Here is a 20,345-nt window from a genome sequence, read left to right on the forward strand (position 1 = left end):
CTTAAATGGGCCATGAAAAATGAACGCAGAATTTCTTCTCTTATATTATTTTTATAAATTACCTTTTCTTTCAGTGTAGCGACTTTTTCAGTGAGATCACTGATGGCTGTTTTCTGCTCAACGTTCTCCACTTCATACACACTGCATTTCTTTAAGGCTTCATTCAGCTTAGTATTAAAAGTAAAAGTTCATGTGATAGAAATACATAGAATTCTATTAAAATTGTGATGTTACCAGTTATAATATTGAGTTTACACAACAGTGAAGTTTATACGTTTAAATTCATAAACAAAAACTTATCATCCCAGTAAAATGTAAATACTTTCATGCAAAGCTGTGCTGGGTCTAAGAAATCCTTACACCAAACTTAATGAATGAACAAAATTAAATTACTTAACTTACTTAATTGTACTTACTTACAAAATTAAATTACTTAACAAAATTAAATGAACAAAACTGCAAAGGACAAAGTACAAACTTTCAGACTGGGAAAACAGCAATAATTCTGTTGGGACACAAATCTAAAGTTATGGTTAAAGCCCATCAGTTCTAATAAGTGAAATAGTAATTATAATTTTAACTTACTTTTTGCTCAACATGCACAAACTTTTCCCCAAGCTCTTTGTTCAGAATATCCTTTTCTTGAAGCAGTTTCCTCAAAGTTTCAACTTGTTCCAGCTTTTCTGTGGTGCTCGCCAGTTTTTGTTCTCTTTCTCCAAGTGAATTTTCAAGGAAACTATTTCTGTCACTCAATCTGAAAAGAAAATACATATTTAGACATTTTGAAAACAAAGCTTGTGTTAAGTTTTCTAAACTTACTAAGCCCAAACTAAGAGAACCATTATTTTTGCACTTTCCACTTAAACTCCCAAGTATAAAAGTAACACAACTGCAAACAGAAACACGAGCCAAGTAATTTTTTTTTTCAAGTGTTTTGAGAGACTATATGCCTCATTAGAAGCTGAAGTTTAAAGCAGAGAAAGCCAATGGTGTGTGGTGGTATAAAGAACCTTGGTTTTACCCTTTAAGCTGCTCATTCAAGCCAGAGATCAGAATCTGATGCTTTTCCACATCTCGCATTTGTTGGTTGCGCAATTGGGTGAGTTGAGTTTGCAAACGCTCATTTTCATTCTGCAAAAAAGCAATGATGGAAGAGCATTATCACACCCAGAGAAGTGAGAGAACTTCACTTCACTTTGTTCACACAGCTTTTTGGAGGTTTCAAACACAGTACAAATCTCCTACTCTAGTCAGATCCACTGCACCAATTCAAAAATAAAACCACCAAAAGAAAAGAAAAAAAAGAAGTCATACAACTGCAACCAACAACCAAAAGCAAAACACATCCAGAATCAACAGCAAGTAGGACAAACATGGCAAACTTGTCACCATTCATGAACAGAAGGTGGCATTTTGGAGGAGACAGAACACACCTGCACTGCCCTCAACAGCTGCCCTTCTTCCTCTACACCAAACGTTACCTGTATTGAAAGGCTTTGTTACAAGAGTCTCAATAATTAATGTAAGCTTATCTCTCATCTTAAAACCAGTCATTCTTTTTTATACACGTGCAACTTAACGGTTAAAGAACTATGAGTAATGCACCAAGAGTTTGAGTACAAGATCAGCTGTGTCACTCAGTGAAAATATGGTTCCCAAATTACCACAGTAATTTGTCAGTCAGGCAATACCAAAAATAACTTTTCCTTTTAAAAGAACTCTACTGTTCTTTGTGGGGCTTCAGTAAATGGTTTTAAAATATAACTATGTGTCTAGATAATATCTGGAGTTTAGATTGCATGTGTATTTATTTATATAAAATTATGGATCATTTTTATATAATCAGTTCTTCTCTAAAAATGTGTACATATATATATGAAAAATTAAATATACACACACTCTTACAGAAAAGAAACTTAAGAGATATAAGGAGTGGGAAATTCAAACACGTCATAACCAAATCTAATTCTGGACCTTCTGACAAAGGCAAATTCTTCTGCACAAAGAATTATGAAAATCATGTTGTCTTTTTACTAAGTTTCTAGAACAAATAAAGCTTAATCCTAATCATAATTCTCCACATGCTGAACAAAAGCAACAGGCTTCAACCTCAAAGCATAATACAGGATGTGTGCACTCTCTGACGACATAATTAATGAGTGTAAATTGGGTTTCAGCCATTTTTTGTCAGCTGCCAATTGATGGGTTTAGCTTAGCGTAGGCTGTGATATAAATAACATAAAATGATTCTCTTGCATCATCAGGTTTACACAACCAAAGCTCACCTGGAGCGCCTCCATTCTACCTTGAAGCTGAAATCTGTCTTCCAAATCCTGACAACGCTCTTCCAGAGAAAGTATTTGTTCCTGCAGTTGGTTTCTTTCCAATTCCAGCTCTTCAACCACACTCCGTAAACCTACTCAGGTCAAAGAAGGAAAATTCTTTCAAGAGAAGTCCACCAAAATTCTCAAAGTCTAGAAATGGCCGCAGCTCTTTATTCAAAGTTCTCATCAGTGTTGGGCACAAACAAATCTCACCTATTTCTAGTGGAAATGCCTGAGCTACTACATCCCCAAAATTTAGATGGCAAAAGTACCCTTAACTATTGGAAAACCAAAATAAGTTGCAGAGCTCATGAACTCAGAGGACCTAGCAGAAATGTTCAAATATTGAGCCACCACTACTGTGGCTCAACCAATGGTGTGGCTCACGTTACATTAACCACAAGTTGATCAGGTGCTTACAGGATCACATATTAACAAATTATTAATAAACTGGTCTGGACTGACAAGTTGTAAGTGAGCCCATTCCATCTTAACAATAAGATGTATTTGCAATCTTTACCATTAATATAAAATCATCAGCATTAAAAACTGAGAATTGCATTTTTAAATTAAGCAGCAATAGAACGGAATTTTGGTTTGCAACATAACTGTGATATAAACTGGAAGCACATTCACAGGAAGAACTCATAACTTAAAACAAACACATGATCTTGCCACATGGGATATTTGATGGGCATCAAAGCTCATCCAATTCCAGTGCTCAGCCATATTGATGCTGTACTTGTGAGCCAGAACTAGGCAGTTCATCCAGCACGCACATGCTTGGAAACAAAAAGGAAGAAAACACAAGCCAAAAAATCCAACAAAGATTAGAATACACCACAAATAGGCTGTTAACTGAATTTGAAAACAAAAATAGACACAAAATGCAGATGCTGTGTGCATGCTTTCATCAACTGTCTAGTCGCTATCACACCTGCATTGGGTGAAGGGTACTCTGGCCACCAACCTCCCATGTTTTCTCCTTCAGCTGAGTCAGTGCTATCCAAGGTGACATTCAGTTCTTGGAAGCATTGTTTGCCATCGAAGGGGAATTCTTCCTACACACAAAACATGAGAAGGAAGCTTAACTTAAAGAAGGAAGCAAGCAGGGGTAAGATAATTCAGCTACTAAAACCACAGTTTCAATCCAAAATCCCAAAACTCAGCACTGATTCAGGCACTTAAATGCAAGTACGTGGGATTGCTATGAACTAGAGTGGTCTGCCCAGCTTCCAGATATTATTTCCAGAAAAGCCAAGTCTCCCACAGGTTCTTTAAGATAGCTGCAAGCCTTTAAAATCACCCCTGGCTATCTGAGAAGCTAATGGATAACAATGTTTGGATATCTTAATTAGTGCCCTGATTTCTGAAGTTGAGTCCTCTGAAGCATCAGTTAAGTAATTATCTTCTTCCAACAGTCTGTTAATGGGACAATGACATCCTAATTCTTAAAAAAGTTACCATTTTTTCATGCAAGGTACACCACCACCTACCTAGAAGTCCACCTGAATGAAGTGGCACGAATTATTCAGTAAAGCTCCACCAGCAAAGAGATTTGTAAAGATTTTATAGAAGATAAAAACAGACTTAACATCTGAAGCATGCACATGGCTTCAGGCGTGGGAATTACTCCAGAGAGAACCTTGTGATTTTTCAGTGGAAAGGAGTAAGAGGTGTGAGAATTTCCCATCTTCTGGCTCTGTACATGATCATTAAATTTATCAATGTTTTCAGTTCCAACAGCTATGTTCTTAAGCTCCTAATGTTTTAAAGACTAAAGCACCCCATAAATAACAGTACTTTCCACAGTTTTGTTAATAGACAGGTAAAAATACTCACATCTCTTTGAACCTACCTGCAGCTTCCTGCTGGTCTGACTGCCTTTTCTTCTTGCCTGCTGCAGCCTGCCCACTCCTTGAACTGTGGCCAGTTCCTCCTCCAGCTCCTGCTGCCCTGAGACTATGGCTGGATCGGAGCAGCCAGGAAAGAACCAGTCATCCTCAATCAGTTTTGTGCCACAGGAAAGCATTTACATTTATATCAGACACTACTACATGAAAAGAGACCAGGGACAGGGTGAAGTCCCTACAAATGACTGACAGGAACAAGATTAAAGATTAAAATCCACTGCGTTCACCTTGTGATTTCCCTCGAACATTCCTATGTAGAACATAAAGTCTGAGTATCATCTCACTAAGAAGAAGCAAACCAAAGTCTAACTTCACTTCTTCATCAGCTCCAAAAGAAGACTTTATACAGGAGGGTGGAAAGGGTGAGGTGTTACCATGCTAAGAAGGAAAGCCAATCAATTAAAATGCCAAATTACATCTCAATTCAATTTACTACGTTCAAATATACTTAATTTGTCTGATAAAAACCACAGCTTTTTCAGCTGATGACTTTTTAACCTCAACCATCACATTCATTTTTATAAAAACTTTAATTTTAGTACAGGCTCTAAAGCCAGATCATTTGAGGAAGTCACAAGCATGTGTTACACTGGCATCAAACCATCTTACCACAAATTAGTAACATCATTCTTTTCAGGACAAATACAGAATCACTAGTTAATAAACACACTGAATAAACTGAGAATATGAAAGCTTAGGTATGCATCCTGTTCTTTGTTAGAAATGATTTGTCACCTGAAGTGCATTCCCATCTGTTTTGTGATACAACAAAACACATTTGGAGTAAAGATTAGGAAACAACACGTTCCATGCAAAGCAGACACAACAGCACAGCCAGGGAAAGGGAGGGCAAGTAAAGGTGGCTCCATATTTTAATTGAAGGTTACATTAATTGAATAACTACAAATTTGGCTTTCAGTTTAACCACACGAATCCACAGTTGTCCTCACAGCACACAAAACTCAGAGAATTAATGTAAATGCATCTGTGAGGTCAACACCAGGAACGATTTGGAGACTCAGCTCTACAAGGAATACCTTCTTTTCATTTGAGTTGGCCAAAGATTACTTATACTACAGATTTCCTTAACTCAAAATTCCATAGCACCTGCTAGATTTAAATTATTCCTGTAATTTTCCAAAATTACACCCCTAATGTCTTGTCAGAAAAGATTAGAGGGGAAAAAAGCTAAAGAAAAAAACAATGACCCTTTTCAAGTGGGTTTGATAAACTGGATTATACTTCTGATTTCAATTACACTTTGGCTTCTTACACTGTCAGTTCATAAGTGTTTGAAACACCCTTGTGTATCTTCCAGATTTTACCTTTTTTTTATCATTATACACACTTTTTCAAGGCTGTAAAATTAAATGCCAAATTTTGATCACAGGCCTTAAACCTCTGTTGACAGGAACTGCCAGTTAAAGGGTTCAAAGAATAAAATCTATTCCAGGTAAAAATTTAACCCCTCTTCTGACACTGTAATATAGGAACCCAACATATTTAGGCTCCTAAGTATCTGATGATGAAAAAAGCAATGAAATTACAACTGTCACAAGAATAATGGAAGGAACAGAAATTGGAGCTTTAGAATGATTTAGCACACTCAAATAAGTGATAAAACACTTCCAGTTAAATTGAGCATTGCTTTAAGAACAACTAGTAATTAAATACATTTTCTAATGTTTTACAGCAGCTTAGGAAGCTTTCCATTCGCAATTATTTAACATAAAAACCTGAAAAACTTCCCAGAATACCTTTTTTCAGATATGCACTGCATATAACGAATTATGATGTGTCTGTACTTCCCTGAGTCACTACTGATGCTACATATTACTTACAGATGGCTTAAAATATTGGTAGTTAATGTTAATGCATGCAAGTTCAGCAATTTATGGGATGGAATATTATTTTTTTTAAATACTACTGAATTTCAGATAGTACTAAGAATTAATTTGCTTCTTACTTAGTCACAACCACTCGTGGCAAGCCAAGAAATTTGTCTCTAGATAAAACATAAATATGGAGTCAGCTGTTACTACAGTGAAAAAATGAAGATGATTTCATTAATATAAAAGAAGAAAACAGGTAGTGCAAGGCAGGAGAAACTCGAGTCAAAACCCAGCAGTTGTTACACATATTGCTAAAATCCACAAACCACCAATGGCAGACCTTGCAAGGCACTGTTGGCAATTTGCTCCACAAGAAGCAAGAGCAGGAGAAATCAGCAACAGTACATTGCAAGGGGCCATTGCTGCAGGAACCTGCATGCACAAAACTGATGGGAAACTGCTCTCCCTGGCTGCCCAGATCGCAGTGGAGGGTAGGAGTGGAGGGGGAAGGGACGCTCAGGGCTCACCAGGAGGAACGGCAGGAAAAAAAGAAACAGAAAGATCATGCTACTCCCAAGGGGAAAAAAAAATGCAAAATTAAACCTGGACTGAGGCAGAGGAAATTTCACAAGTGTTATTAATATTGCATGTGGCTCTGTGGCCAGCACAGATGTGCTAACAGGTAGATTTGATGGAGGGGTATTATTCCCTTTCAATACCAAAGCATAAATCCTTCAAAAAGAAGAGACGTGATCCTTAAAATATTTCTGTGCTTACATGCTGAACTTTCAAATGGATTATGGAAATGAAAAATAATTCAGCTGCAGATTGAAAAGAGAAGGCTCAAATTAACTAACTGGATTAATTATGATGGGAGGTTCTGTGCATTAAAACCTGCCATTATTCCCCAAAGAGTTAACTAAGGGGAGAAAAAAGGTAATTTAGTAAAGATAGCATGGAAAGAGCAGTGAAAGCTATCTAAAACTTAACCAAACCTTCATAAGTTTTAATAGAAGCTACTTCAGTTTCTCATCAGCTGATTAATTAATAATTTAGCAAGCTCTAAAACCTTACATTACTTGAAATACTATTTTCTGTAGGTAATTTGGTATTTTTAACCACCTCCAAGCCACTGCCAGTGAGCATTATTCAGCTGGTCTATACAAGTGGCACCTACTAACAAATCACTAAATATCCTAGACAGAATTAATGAGAAATTTCCTAAAGAGAAACTGCAGGTTTCTCTTGTTGTCAGGTACATTTTGCTTGAGCACCACCTTCATTTCTCTAATTCAAACCAACACTATAGTCCCCCACACTTTCACCAGTTCTCTATGCAGGCAGCTTTAATATTTCAATGGGGAACTATTTATCACTGATAAAATATTATTTTTTATCATTTTTATAATTTATCATATGCAGACAATAAGCCTGTCAAGCAGTCTTACAAAGCAGCAGCTCAAATGGCAAACAAACAGCACATCTACTTAATAAAAATTATATAAAACAAGATGAATATATGAAAAACAAACTCAAGGGAATAGGAAAAAGCAGAAATTGCAAAATTCAGCAATTTCACTAACTATACATATTTTATGACTACAGAAATGAGTCATGGTGGTGTGCTATCAATTCGGTCTGAAGCACAACAGACACACACAAATCTATAAAAACAGGATTGTTGGACTGGAAATAAAATAATTCACCTTCTCTCTCCTCCTCAATCTGAGCCATTCTCAAGGCCATGGCAGATTTCTCTTCTCTGACTTGATCCCGGGACTCCTCTGACTCTGGGACATTTTCCTGCCATTCCAAGAGACGACTCTGCAGTTCATCCACACTACCTGATTCACTGGCCTAACAAGAGAAATTCTGTATTAAAATAAATTTACCACACCTCTCTGGGAATGTAAATACGTTGTAAGTTAGCACACCACCATAATTCATCATTTAACTTAAATAAAAATCTATGAAACTGGTAAATGCAGATTGTAGATATTGTAGATTATGTGAAAAACAAATCCCATGAATTCATAAAGTATTAAAAATATTTTTTCTACAAAATAACAGCCACACTTTGATGACTCACATTAAACATAACTAAATAAACAGCAAACTGCTTGGAAAAATGTAATTTAAAGTGTGTGCAAAGTAGGTAGAAATCAATCTCTTTGAGTAATTGAAAACCTGTCATCATGTTCTCCAACTGAATAGCCATTGACAATTCCATCTATCAATAAATTAATTCTCAGCTCCAAAATCCAGCTGACACACTTTTCAAAGTCTCATTAGCACCATTAATCAATAACTCATGCAAATCAATTTTCAAGTCAACCTGTGAAGCTGCTCTCTTTGTAACTTGGTCAAGATCAGCCTGCAGCTTCCTCTGCTGCTCTTCATAGAGCTCGAGCTTTTTCAGCAGTTCTTCTACAAAAACAACAAATTTGGTTAATGAGGAGACAATTTATTTTTGTCTCTTTAGTTTGGATCATCTACAAAAGATTTTCTTTTACCATTCTGAGTTCCAATCTCATGCAATGACTGAAGTTTTGACTGTAGTTCTTCATTTTCAACTTCTAATTCTGACACACGATTGCTTAAGGCAGATACATCATTGTTTTTTGAGGAAAACTGAAAGAAAATACAGTTATGGGGGTTTCAAACACAGCAAATCACAGCAAAGCCCTTTTTTTCTTATTCTTTAGTAGTATCTTGAATAGCTGTTTTTCTAACATTTAAAGTGCAATACAGCAGCTCTCTCTAACAAATTTACTCCTGAATGCTGGTAACACAATTTGTACTATTTTTTATTTAAACTACATCTTGTATCAACACTTTATGTCCATTCCATTTTCAAACCTTAATTCATAAAGCAAGCAATTTTAATATTCTATTTGCACCACAGTTTACTTTTTCATCAAAACTCTAAGCACAGTAGTTGGAGAAAGACAGAGAGCCTTAAACACAAAGCTACACATACATTTTTCAGTTCATCCTCCAGCTGTTTGATTCTTGATTTAGACCAAGCCTTTATTTTCAAAAACTTGGCTTCAGATTTGCTGGCCTCTTCTGTTTTCAATTTCACTTGGACTAAGAAACAAGAAGCAGGAATTATTTAAAACAGCAGAGATTATTAATACAAACCTTGTGTGTAATTCCTTTAGCAACTGGAAGCTACACACACAAGACAACAGCATTTACAGAAAAACATAAGAATTAAGACACAATGAGAAATTTACAGTTCATGTGATTATCTTGGTAATCCTCTAACCCTCATTATTATAGTAATTGATCCCTTTAATTACTGTGGCAATAACATTCCATCAAGTTTCATGTAGTTCTAATTGCACTAAGTATGAAATTGGCTCAAAACACGTAGAAGTCTGGGGCAAAGAAACCTTTAATAGTGTCAGTGATAACTGTTTCAATAGGATACCTTCCAGTTCTTCCACCTTCTCTTTGGTTATAGATTCCAGATCTTTGACTTCTTTGGAGTTACTCTGTCCACCAGCACTCAACTCTGCCACTTGTTTCTGAAGCTGAACCAGGGCCTGGTCCTTCTCTTGCAGCTCAGTTTCATGTTTCTCTTGAATTTCATGCAGTTCAGCATTGTATTTCGCCTTAACTTTTGTCATTTCAAGCTCATGTTTCTCCATCATGTCTTTTAATTGAGCTCTCATTACATGTTTCTCAGCATCCAGTTTAGACTGGAGGTTTTCTTTTTCAGACAGAAGACGTTTCAGGTTTTCATTATTCTCCTGTTTAAAAAAAAAAAAAAACAGCACAGAAAACATTTTTAATTTCAATGCAAAGTATTTTTCCTACCATTGTCAAACATTATACCTGTCCTCCTACTTATGGCACTTCTTACTTTCAATTGCTGGTCCTTGGCATCCAGCTCTTTCTGCAGGACATCAATCACTTGTGTTCTTCCCAGCATGACTTCTTCCTTTTCATGGAGCTTCTGTTTCAAAGCCTTTAGTAGCTACCAAAAATAAAAAGTTCAATAATCAAGCAATCCATAAAAGGCTTATTTTTATTCTCCCAACCAGACACTTGAACTGTGTCACAGAGTTTAGTAATTACATGACTCCCAATTCAAGCTGCTGAGTTTCCAGAGCAACATACCTGTTCTAGGTCAGCACTTGCATCAGACTTAGCAGCTAATCTAAAAAGCTCCTGCTCATGCTTTTCCCTCTGTGCTTCCAGCTCCTTTTCCTTTTCCTGGATAATATTTTGAAACACACGTATCTAAAACCAAAAAGAAAATAAATATGAAACCAGCCAACAAACTATAGCAAAACCACACTGAAGTAACTGAAGGTACAGAAAGATAATGGATTCCAAATTAAGTTTGAATTTTGCTTCCAGTAACATTAAATACACTAATTAGTCACTTATGTTCATTCCTAGCAAGTTTCTAACAACTAAGCCCAATTATAAGCCTCCTCCTCAAACACTTGTATTCTACTTTTCCTAAGAACTGGATATAACTTTTGGAATCCTGCATTTACTTACATTTTCCATGTATTTAGCTTCTTTTCCTTGGAAATGCTCTCTTTCCTTGCTTTGAACGTTTTTCAGACTCTCGATCTGCTCCTGGAACAAGCTGCATTTTTCCTCACTGTCTCCCACCTTCTTGGTAAGGTTCTGCACCAGAATCTCCATGCTTTGCAGTGATGACTCTTTAGCTGCCAGCTGGTTCTTTACAATGCAAACCAAAAGACAATTAGCAGAAAAATGATACAGCAATCATGAAGCCTCTCCCTGGTAAGAACAAAATAAGCAAGTAAATATATATAAATTAAGGTAGTCAATAAAGAATTTTTAGTCACATGAATTAACTGTATTTCAGAGAGGGACTGACTACATAACATATCAAATTCATTGGTTCCTTGAAAGCTCTACAGAGATTTTATAACTGAGCTGCTAACATACCTTCAATTCCTCATTGGGCAGGAATATTTCATTGGCAGCATCACTGGATCCACAGGCCACCTGCAAATCCCTGATGTAAGCATCCCTTTCAGCCAGCCTCTTCTCCTTCTCTGCCAGCATGGCATCCATGTCAGCCCCACGGCCGCGCTGCGCCTCCAGCTCAGCATCCTGAGGTGAAAAGGCAGAATTCTTTGGGCTCTGTGCTTCCATCTCCAGCACAGAAGAATGGTCTGCATCATTTCCTTACTGCCTGTGTTAGAGTACTCCAAAAATTACAATCAGATGTATAAGTGGTTCTGTTTGAAATGTAATCATTATTTACTGAACCTTTCTCTCTCAAACTCTGCAGCATTCCATTCCTGCCACCATCCCCAGGGAAGTTGTGTCCACAAAACACCATAACATTAAATCAGTTCTTGCCTACATTTCCTCTTGTTATGACCTATTTTTTCAATGAGGAAAACTGAAACAAAGCAGTGCTTTTGTTCAAAATGCAAGATTTAAATACAACATTGACCCACAGAGCATGTCTTTGTGTATCCTTCTCCATTCATCCAGGATTCCCTGCTCACTGAAGGCACAATGACAGAATTCCCACTGCCCTTGCTGAGGCTGTAACATAACAATTCCTCAACACAAAAATCCAATGGCTCTTCAGTAGCACAGAATTAAATATGTACTTCAATAAACATATTCAAACATAATCCTACACCACAAAGGTAAAAAGTCATGTCATACAAAACACCACCTTTTTCTGTAACTCTTCATTTTTTTGTGTGATCTGGGATTCCAGCTCTTCAATTCTCCTTCTCAGCACTAATATTTTCCCTCGATTTGCTGCAGCATTTTCCTGGTCTCCATCTTTTGATGCCTGCAAAAACAGAGAGGTTTGCATTGAATAGGTAACTCCTGGATTCTGTACCTCTACTTAGTCTGATAATATTGATGAAAAAAGCTGACTTTACTCACAGACCCTGTTTCAGTTCTCTTCCATATTTCATATTCCATGTAGAAGTTGGCACAGAATTTGTATTAAGCTTATAAAAGTCTTTGTATTTAAATTATTCATGATAATTACTGCTAAAAAGTGGACTGGAATGTGCAGCAAGGACATTCACTTTCTTTGGCAATTGAAACTCAAATAATCTGGCAAGTGTAGTCCATACATATCAGAGGGAAAACAGGACTACTGGGAGGAAAAAAGGAAATTCAACCATTCCTAAGCATGCTTTTAATCACACTTTCCCCAGTTGTAATTGCTGTTTTATAGAAATTATCTGCCATTACAAGAAACCAACTGCTAAGTATGCTTTGTCAGCCAAAAGAAGATCAGAAGAATAAATAGTTACTGCACATTTTTATGGAAAACTAGGGACTGCAACAAACTGATTGTTACCTTTCCCTTCCAGCACAGCTTTAAAATACATATCTCCCTGAAAAACCAAAGCCTCATTGAAGTTATTTTAGAAGCTATAGAAAGTCCTACTCTGAAGAAATACAAGTCTACTTGCACAACTGTCTTACTCCAAACACATCTGAGACTTCCTTGTTAACAGTAAAACACCTGTCACTTTCCAGCACTGAATTCACATTTTGCTAGTAAGGACAGTTATCCATTTCCTAAGGAACAAGCCAGCTTTTGTTTTCATTTCTTCTCCAGACCTTATCTGCCTGATTAACATGTGTCAAAACTTTGAATTGCTAATAGGATGAAGGAGTGAGAAATTTTTACTAAAACAATTTGAAGGGAGTGTGCAATTTTCTGGATTTCTACTGAAAAATAAAAGAATTAAATAGAAACACAGATGAATTGACAGCACCCACTCAGTCTACCTTGATCCTAACCTGACTCAGCTCAAAATTTGAATTTCCCCATTGAGTCCAGCATGGAAAACAGCCTACAGCACCCCAGAAATTGTATCTGCTTTCAGATATGAGAACACCTTACCTTTTTTGGCTCTGCTTTGGCCTCTAAGCCTCCTGCCACTGGTAATTGCTTCTTAAGTTCTTCCAGCTGCGAGGTTAATGATGCAACCTTGGCTTTGTTCTGCAGCTTCAGCTTGGAAATTTTGGCATCAGCAGATTCCTTCTCCTCCTACAAACATCAAAGTCATGACAGACTAAATTAGCTACATGGACAACTGCCTCCTTCAATTCTTCCATCAAAAAAAAATGAGAGAGGGAGAAATCTGAAGTGATTAACGAAAAATATCTTCCCTGAAGAGACATTCCAATTTTCATTTTCATTATTTAAATATTCTCTTCTTTATCTAAACTTTCTGCACATGGTGATTATATACTGTATAGAATTCAAAACATTATTATATAAATTTCCCTATTTTTTTCATAGCAATACAAATTCTAGGCTTGACTTTTTAATGAGAAGAATTATTTTTTCATTAAAAAATACAAAAAGACAGACACCTTCATGAAAGTGTAAAATCTTATTTCTTTTTTTTTTTAGAGAACTCAAAATACAATGAGTTTTACAACATGCAGTATTCTAACACTTGGCTGTTCACATCCACAGATATAAAGGGCAGAAAGAAATCTCTCCTAGGAAGAGATAAACCTTATGACTTTTTAAAAAGAGTAACAAGCCCCCAAAAAAGCCTTCATGATATTAGATATAAATTCCTTCTAGCTCAATCCTGTGACAGAACACATGCTGGGAGCCAGCAGCAATGTCCAGAGCCCAGAATAGCTCCTTGTGACCATCCCAGAGCTGCTGTAACAGACTAGAATCTTGCAAAACATGACAAAAAAGGACTGAAGGGGATTTTTCAACAATGGTTATGACATGAGCACACGCTCAGTACCTTTAACTGAAGGTCTTTGCTCCGGAGCTCAGCATCCTTCTCCCTGACAAGCTCCTTGAGCTGTGCCAGCAGCTGCTCGGTGCTCGTCAGCTGCTCCGTCAGATCCGTCACCGCCGCGCTTCCCACGTCCCTGGAGCCTGCAGCCTGCAGAGACCCAGGGAATGTTCAGCCTGGGGACATCCTGGGTGCCTCCCAAAAGCCAAATGGGGCACACTGCACTGCCCCTCAAGTGCCTGCACTTGGTGTCCCACTTCATTACGACAGTCAGTAAATGCAATGCTAAAACTTCCATGGCTTATATATACTCACAGTAGGCTGGTTTTACCAGGCCACATGGAATTCTAAACCTTATGAGCTGCTTTAGCAAGCTTGGCTTGAAATACAGCAAAACCATCCAAGCATTCTAGGTATGAACACCTGAACTTCCTCATTCCCTTGATTTGTGTTGTGACAGCCAACAGTGCTGCTAAATAAAATAAATACCCATAAAATATTGATATTGAACCTACTCTACCCAAAGATGCCCTGAGGATGGAGCTTATGTAACTCCTACAGATGTTTTCTTAAGGCAGGATAAGCAGAGTGAGGACAGGCACAACAGCTGTGGAAGGCACGAGAGATTAAACATCAAGGAGATAAGAAACAAGGACACAAGCCGACTTTTAGAGCCCTAGAACTGTCATGGTAAAACCAGTCAAGCAACTGCTTTATAAAAGAGAAAATACATATAGTTAGTGAATAAAAAATGAAAGATTCTCTGTGTCAGAGAGTCTTAAAAGGATATTAATAGTGATTCAGTACTTACTGCTGTTTTGGAAGGAGAATCATCTCCACTACCCCATTTCCACATAGTTCCACGATGGCTACAGAAAAATAAATGAAATAATACCACAGTAAGTATCAGGGACTCAAATAACTGTAATTAATTCCTACTTCTGTGTACCTCATTTTGAAATGCTTGAGAGGGATTTGCTCAGTTCTGACAGCACCTCTGATCTCCACTATACCACCAGTTGTTGAGAAATAACACTTCTCATTATGTACAAAATATGCATAACATGCCTTTTCTAAAAACTGCCAGTCAGTAAAGTGCCAATACTTCCAAAAATAATCCAGAGAAGTCTTTAAAAAGTAAATGCCATGGAGTATTATTCTGCACAGCTGCCTCTCCAACATATAAATAGAAGACACAAACCACATATAGTTTGCTAATATTTAACCTGACCTTAAACACTGCCTGTCCCTGCAGGAAAGTAGGAATTACATCGACACAGATTTCTAAAAAAATCACACATTAAGGCTAAAACCATCAAATAACATCAAACTGCTTGAATTGCTGTGACTGCTGCTTATCTGAAAAGTACAACCAGCACTGCACCTGCTCAGTAATTGTCACTCTCCATTAGCAACACCCAGAGGAAAATCATGTGTCCTTCCCATTCTTGTTACAGACTTGTGAACCACACATCCACAGAGCAGGCCTGAGTTTGGAAAGCAGGTCATAGTAAGCACTAGCACACAGCTTATCTTTGAAAGAATGCAGCCTGATAGCAGGGGCTGCCTTTAAAGCAGTTCACCACTCCAAAGCTTAACCCAGGAATCACAGACTGCAACCCATATCACCTACAATTCCAGGCTGGATCCTCCTAAGGATCTCTCCTAACATTAAAATCAAACAAGCCATGGGTGTGGGGATGGGAATTGCAGAACCTGTAAGTAAACCTCTCCTCTCTTTACTGCAGAGCTGTAACCTCAAACCTGTTCCCAGTGAAAAGCTCACTGCCAGGCACACCAAAGGGTTCCCCAGGTACAAAGAGGCCAGAATGACTCACTAGATGGAACACAGTGGGGCATTTGTAAATATTTCAGCTCATTTCCAGCTCTGACTGACAGAACCATTTTGGTCTCACCTGCCAGCATTCCTACCCCAACACCTCAATTGCTGCTTCCTGGTGTATTTTTATTTACATCAGTGACGCTAAACACTGACAAGTTTTCCAAATCAAGTTGGGAAACAGAACTGATCAGGCTTTTCCTACCTGGCTTGAAATCGACCAAGGATGGGGTTTGCTTTTTTTCTGGGGTACAGACAGCAAGTGAAAGCTGCAATCTTTAGTTAAAGCTGCAATCCCTCAACTCTTTAACTCTTTTAGTTAAAGCTGCAACCCCTCAACTATTTATCTTCCACAACTTCCACGAGACACAACAGATGCTGCTTAATTTTACAAAACAACTTTCTCTTAATGCTCAGAATCCAACTGAGGTTTCAGCTCTGATCACAACAGAATGTTACCAAAAAGAAAAGCCCCAGCGGCAGCTTTGCCTTCCTAAATCATCATCCCCTACCAGCTGCAGCCAAATCCAGCTAAAAAAAACCCCTAATCTCGTATTATTCATCTGGGCACTTTCCAGTCTCCTCAGTCCCCTGAATCAGAGAGCACAGGGCCCAGCACCAGGGGCACATGACAGATTCGGGCAGCAGCTCGTTCCAGCTCTCATACTGAGGAAGGTGATGGCAGGCCCCTCCCTCCTCTCTGCCACAGGCCTGCAGCAGGAAAACAAACTGTGTAACAATTCAGCTAAACCTAAGATTATTTGAAACCCGTTCCCCGAAATAATTTGGTGTTGGCAACAGATCCACTGAAAGGAAACCATTTTTATTGTTTTCTTCTAGTAACCGCACACTTTTGCTTTCACCCACCAAGATGCTGGTTCTTTTGCTGAACAAATTAAGTTTGTTTTCAAGAAATCTGTGCCACATATGAACTAAAAGCTCCTGGCCAAAATCTGCACGAACATACAACACACATCACAAACTGAAGCAGTGTTAACCAAACCACACACACCCTGTAAAATATATTGAGACATTCATATAGCTATTACTTGCACCTGTTATAAACACGATCTCTTAGTCACACTGACCACATTAAAATATTAATATGAATTGTTACTTATTTTCCATACTAAATATATTATATACAAATATACATATAATACAAGGGAAGCACTATTTTCTAAGAGTGACCAAGTGGAGAAACTACAGAGCAGAGCAGAGCAGGTGCATGTGGGGCGTAGAGAACTCCAAAGAGTCATTTCCACACCCTCTCCCACATTCCCAACCCCTCCTGCCCGGCTCCATCAGCGCCCGGCAATGGGAGTGAGCGCCCCCCCACCTCCGCCGCCTTCTCCCTCAGGGTTTCCGCGGGGCGGGCTCGCACCGGCCGAGGCCCGGGCGGGCCTGCCGGCGGAGGGCAAGGGTTTTACCGTGGCCGCCATGTCCGCACTCACCTGCGGGGCGGCGGAGGGGCGGCCGCGGCCCCCGAGCCCGCCGAGCCCCCTCAGCCCCGACGCGGCCCCGTCGCCGCCGCCTCTGCGGCCCCGAGCCCCGGCCGCGCCCACCGGGAGCGGCCCCGCCCCCGGCGCAGCGGCCCCTGGCGGCGCGGAGGAGCGCCCGCCTCCCTCACGGCGCTGTGGGCGGGAGGCCAGCGGAGCTCCCAGAATTCCCAAACTTTTTTCCCGTTTTTCTGTGAGGAAGCAGGGAACTACAAGCCAAACACGCTTCTCTCTACACATTACCACGTATTTATTAACTACTCACCTGTGCCAGCGCCTCACCACCACCCTCACAGGAGAGGATTTCTTCCTAATGTCTACTCTAAACTCACTTTCCTTCAATTTAAAGCCCTTACCCCAAGGCCTTCGTTCCAGCTTAGACTCTCCTTTAGTTTGTTACATTTACATGAGCAATGTCAAAGTCTCCAGTAAAATTCCACCAGCTCAGTACATTGCAGTGTACAATATAATTAAGAGGCATTTATAAATAAAGTTAAAACATTTTCATACTAGAAAAACTGGCTGCTGTATTATTAGGAAAGGGATTTTTCGTAACAATAGTTGTATTGATCTCACTGGCAGGGAGAGGAATGGATTGAAAATCCTTTTTCTAAGCAGAAAAAAAAGGAAAACCACCTCCAGCTTGCTATAGGGTAAAAGATGCAGGTACAAAAGGAAACTGCCTCGTATCTGACAGCAGCAGCAGCATTGATATTTTGCATTTTGTAATCTTTTAGATACTCCTGTTATCTGTGTGCAAACTGCAGATTTCTAGAGATAACTGGCACTGGGTTCTGGGCTACAGCCCCACCACTCCCCAGACAAGCATCACTTCATCCCACAGAACAGAGAATAAACCTCAATTCACCGGATCCTACAGCATTACCATGACTGGGAGCAGGAAAGAAGAAACCCATCAGACTTTAAAAGTCATTTGATTTCAAAATGTGGCTGTTTCATTTTAATCTCTTTAATCTTTTCCTGGTGCAACACTCTTAACGTTGCTCCTATCAGATGTGAGCTAAATGGTGACACTGTGCATGTTGTCACCCAAGCCCTCACCGCTTAGGAACCTGACAGCTGATGATGATGATGGGTGCCTGAAGATCCCTGCAAGACTTTAGCACCTCTGGAAATAGGACTCTGAGCATGGAGTGAACTCCAGAACCACAGGCTTGCATGTGGCACAGAGCACTCCTTGGAGAATGCTCTGGAGAATAAGGTTTCTGTGGTTTGCAGCAGTCTCCAAAACCAATTCCATTGTGAATCTGACCACAACATCCATCCTCTCAATCTGTACCTTTTGGGATTTTATCCCCATCCTGTGGTGTCTCCATAGCTTTTCTCCAAACCTGTCCCACAGCAGCATCTCTGAATACCTGTGAGAGAGGAGAAAACAGCAGTGCAGGTGCTGCACTTCCATCCCTACCTACCAAAATGGTGTGAGGGGCTGGTTTGAATTGTACAAGCACCAAACCAACCCTGTGCAGTGAGGAATGGTGAAGCTGGCATTCCTGAGCAGCACTAGTGTGCCATGAATAACTCAGCTGGACTCACAAGGTGCTGGGGTATGGGTTCAGAAGCATCTAAATGAATTCAAGACTGCTTATCCCTTAAATAGAGCCAACACTGGATCACATGCAGAGATTTCCTTATCTGGGAGGGGAACTTTGCTCCAAATCCTTTTGTTTTTACTCATTCCACTTAGGAGAAAGAAACCAAAAGTATTTTTAATTTGCCCTTTCCTAGGCTCCAGGACAGTTTTCCCTATGCTGTAAGTTGTCATACTGATAAAAATAACAATCATCTGCAGGTCTTCATTTTATCCCAATGTACAAATTATTCTTGGAAGGATGGGAGTGGAGATGACAACACACTCCTTTTGGGGATCTCCCAGCCAATCAATCACTCCCTTCTACCCCTCCAGAATGCAGAATGGTGTTAGCACTGTGCTGTTAGTGCAATATTCACCTTGTGTGGAGTCAGAAAGTGCAGTGTGCTTGTTTCTGCCTCAATAAACATGGGAATCTCACAGACAGGGCTTTCTTGGATGTTTAGGCACAGGCAAACTCCCCTGCTCTGATGCCAGCTTAGGACTGTATTTACCAGTGAGATCCAAGCCCTTGGAGACACACAAAGATTCAGACACATTAAACTCTCTTCCAGCTGGAGGAACACCACTTTTGTTCAATGCATTTAATATTTATATTACAGCAGTATCCAGATGCCCCAGTTAGTGCAACAGTGAGGTACTTAATGTGCAGCTCTCTGCTGGGACTATTGTGTTATCTTAGCTACTCCTTTTTACAAAATAAAGCTGCTCAGTGGTCAGCCTCCTCATTCCTCTCACACCAAAAAGCAGTGGGAGGAAATTGCTTGCTCTGCCTGTCAGTTTTTTCCCCATGAATCTGCTTCTTTTCACAATTTCTTGCATCCTGAAATAACATGGGGACATGCCACCTCATCTTTGATGAGGGATGGTAAAACTGATTTCACACAGGATAAAGCCAAATTCTTCTCAACCAGGTGTATCAGCCCCACATTCCTACCAGTACCAGGAGGCTCCCAAGCTCTCTCCATGCCCAAGTTCAAGTCAAAGGACACCCGGTCATCACCATGAGGACTTGGAGGAGGAATTCATGCTAAAAACAGATCACAAGAATGAATTCCTGCTGTTGCTGACGCTTCCATTTGTTACCTTCTCCTTCTTGTTCCTCTATAACTTGTGTGTCCCCCCAAAAAAAGGACTGCTGGTTATGAGAAGTAGATGTAGGGAAGAATATTCTTGGATGATCAGATGACCATTAGTACATAAATGATGTGTAGTGGCACAAAAAGCGCACTCAAAGGATGGGGTTTTAGTCATGCCACTAATGCAGAACAGAGCAAACCACTCAGAAAATGACAAAATAAAACCAAAGCAACCCCGGCAACAGCGACAAGTTACCCAGCACTCACTGCAGGGGGCAACAGACACCTCTGCACAGCTGCTCACCCTGAGTTACCCTGCGTTATCCTGGGTCTTAGAGGACACAGCTGAAGCACACACAGCGTCTGGCTGATGTTCCCACTGAGGGGGGCCCAAAGCCAGGAGTCCCTGGGTTTCAGGCACCACTTTGTGACACCCACCCCAAAGGCTGGGAATCACCCCAGGCACCAGCACAGGCTGGGGGCTGACCTGGGGAA

General features: G+C 39.6%; 1 protein-coding gene across 2 annotated transcripts in view; it reads right to left on the minus strand.

Annotated features, from left to right (window-relative positions):
* The window catches only part of LOC136558407 (golgin subfamily B member 1-like), a 34,297-nt gene extending 17,093 nt beyond the window's left edge, over positions 1 to 17,204 (minus strand). For both annotated transcript variants that reach the window (XM_066552821.1, XM_066552820.1), the window contains exons 1-20: positions 17,115 to 17,204; positions 14,632 to 14,689; positions 13,827 to 13,970; positions 12,956 to 13,102; positions 11,756 to 11,878; positions 11,008 to 11,175; positions 10,588 to 10,773; positions 10,198 to 10,320; positions 9,941 to 10,054; positions 9,506 to 9,827; positions 9,050 to 9,159; positions 8,583 to 8,700; positions 8,405 to 8,496; positions 7,776 to 7,926; positions 4,183 to 4,292; positions 3,262 to 3,385; positions 2,286 to 2,416; positions 1,022 to 1,131; positions 586 to 754; positions 63 to 167 (exon numbers count right to left, since the gene is read on the minus strand). In XM_066552821.1, the coding sequence (XP_066408918.1) occupies positions 63 to 167; positions 586 to 754; positions 1,022 to 1,131; positions 2,286 to 2,416; positions 3,262 to 3,385; positions 4,183 to 4,292; positions 7,776 to 7,926; positions 8,405 to 8,496; positions 8,583 to 8,700; positions 9,050 to 9,159; positions 9,506 to 9,827; positions 9,941 to 10,054; positions 10,198 to 10,320; positions 10,588 to 10,773; positions 11,008 to 11,175; positions 11,756 to 11,878; positions 12,956 to 13,102; positions 13,827 to 13,970; positions 14,632 to 14,676 (2,592 nt within the window). In that variant the 5' untranslated portion in view covers positions 14,677 to 14,689; positions 17,115 to 17,204. The remainder of the gene's footprint in view (positions 1 to 62; positions 168 to 585; positions 755 to 1,021; positions 1,132 to 2,285; positions 2,417 to 3,261; positions 3,386 to 4,182; positions 4,293 to 7,775; positions 7,927 to 8,404; positions 8,497 to 8,582; positions 8,701 to 9,049; positions 9,160 to 9,505; positions 9,828 to 9,940; positions 10,055 to 10,197; positions 10,321 to 10,587; positions 10,774 to 11,007; positions 11,176 to 11,755; positions 11,879 to 12,955; positions 13,103 to 13,826; positions 13,971 to 14,631; positions 14,690 to 17,114) is intronic.
* Positions 17,205 to 20,345: the final 3,141 nt, after the last annotated feature.

This window comes from Molothrus aeneus, chromosome 6 (genome assembly GCF_037042795.1).
Source record: "Molothrus aeneus isolate 106 chromosome 6, BPBGC_Maene_1.0, whole genome shotgun sequence".
Taxonomy (NCBI): domain Eukaryota; kingdom Metazoa; phylum Chordata; class Aves; order Passeriformes; family Icteridae; genus Molothrus; species Molothrus aeneus.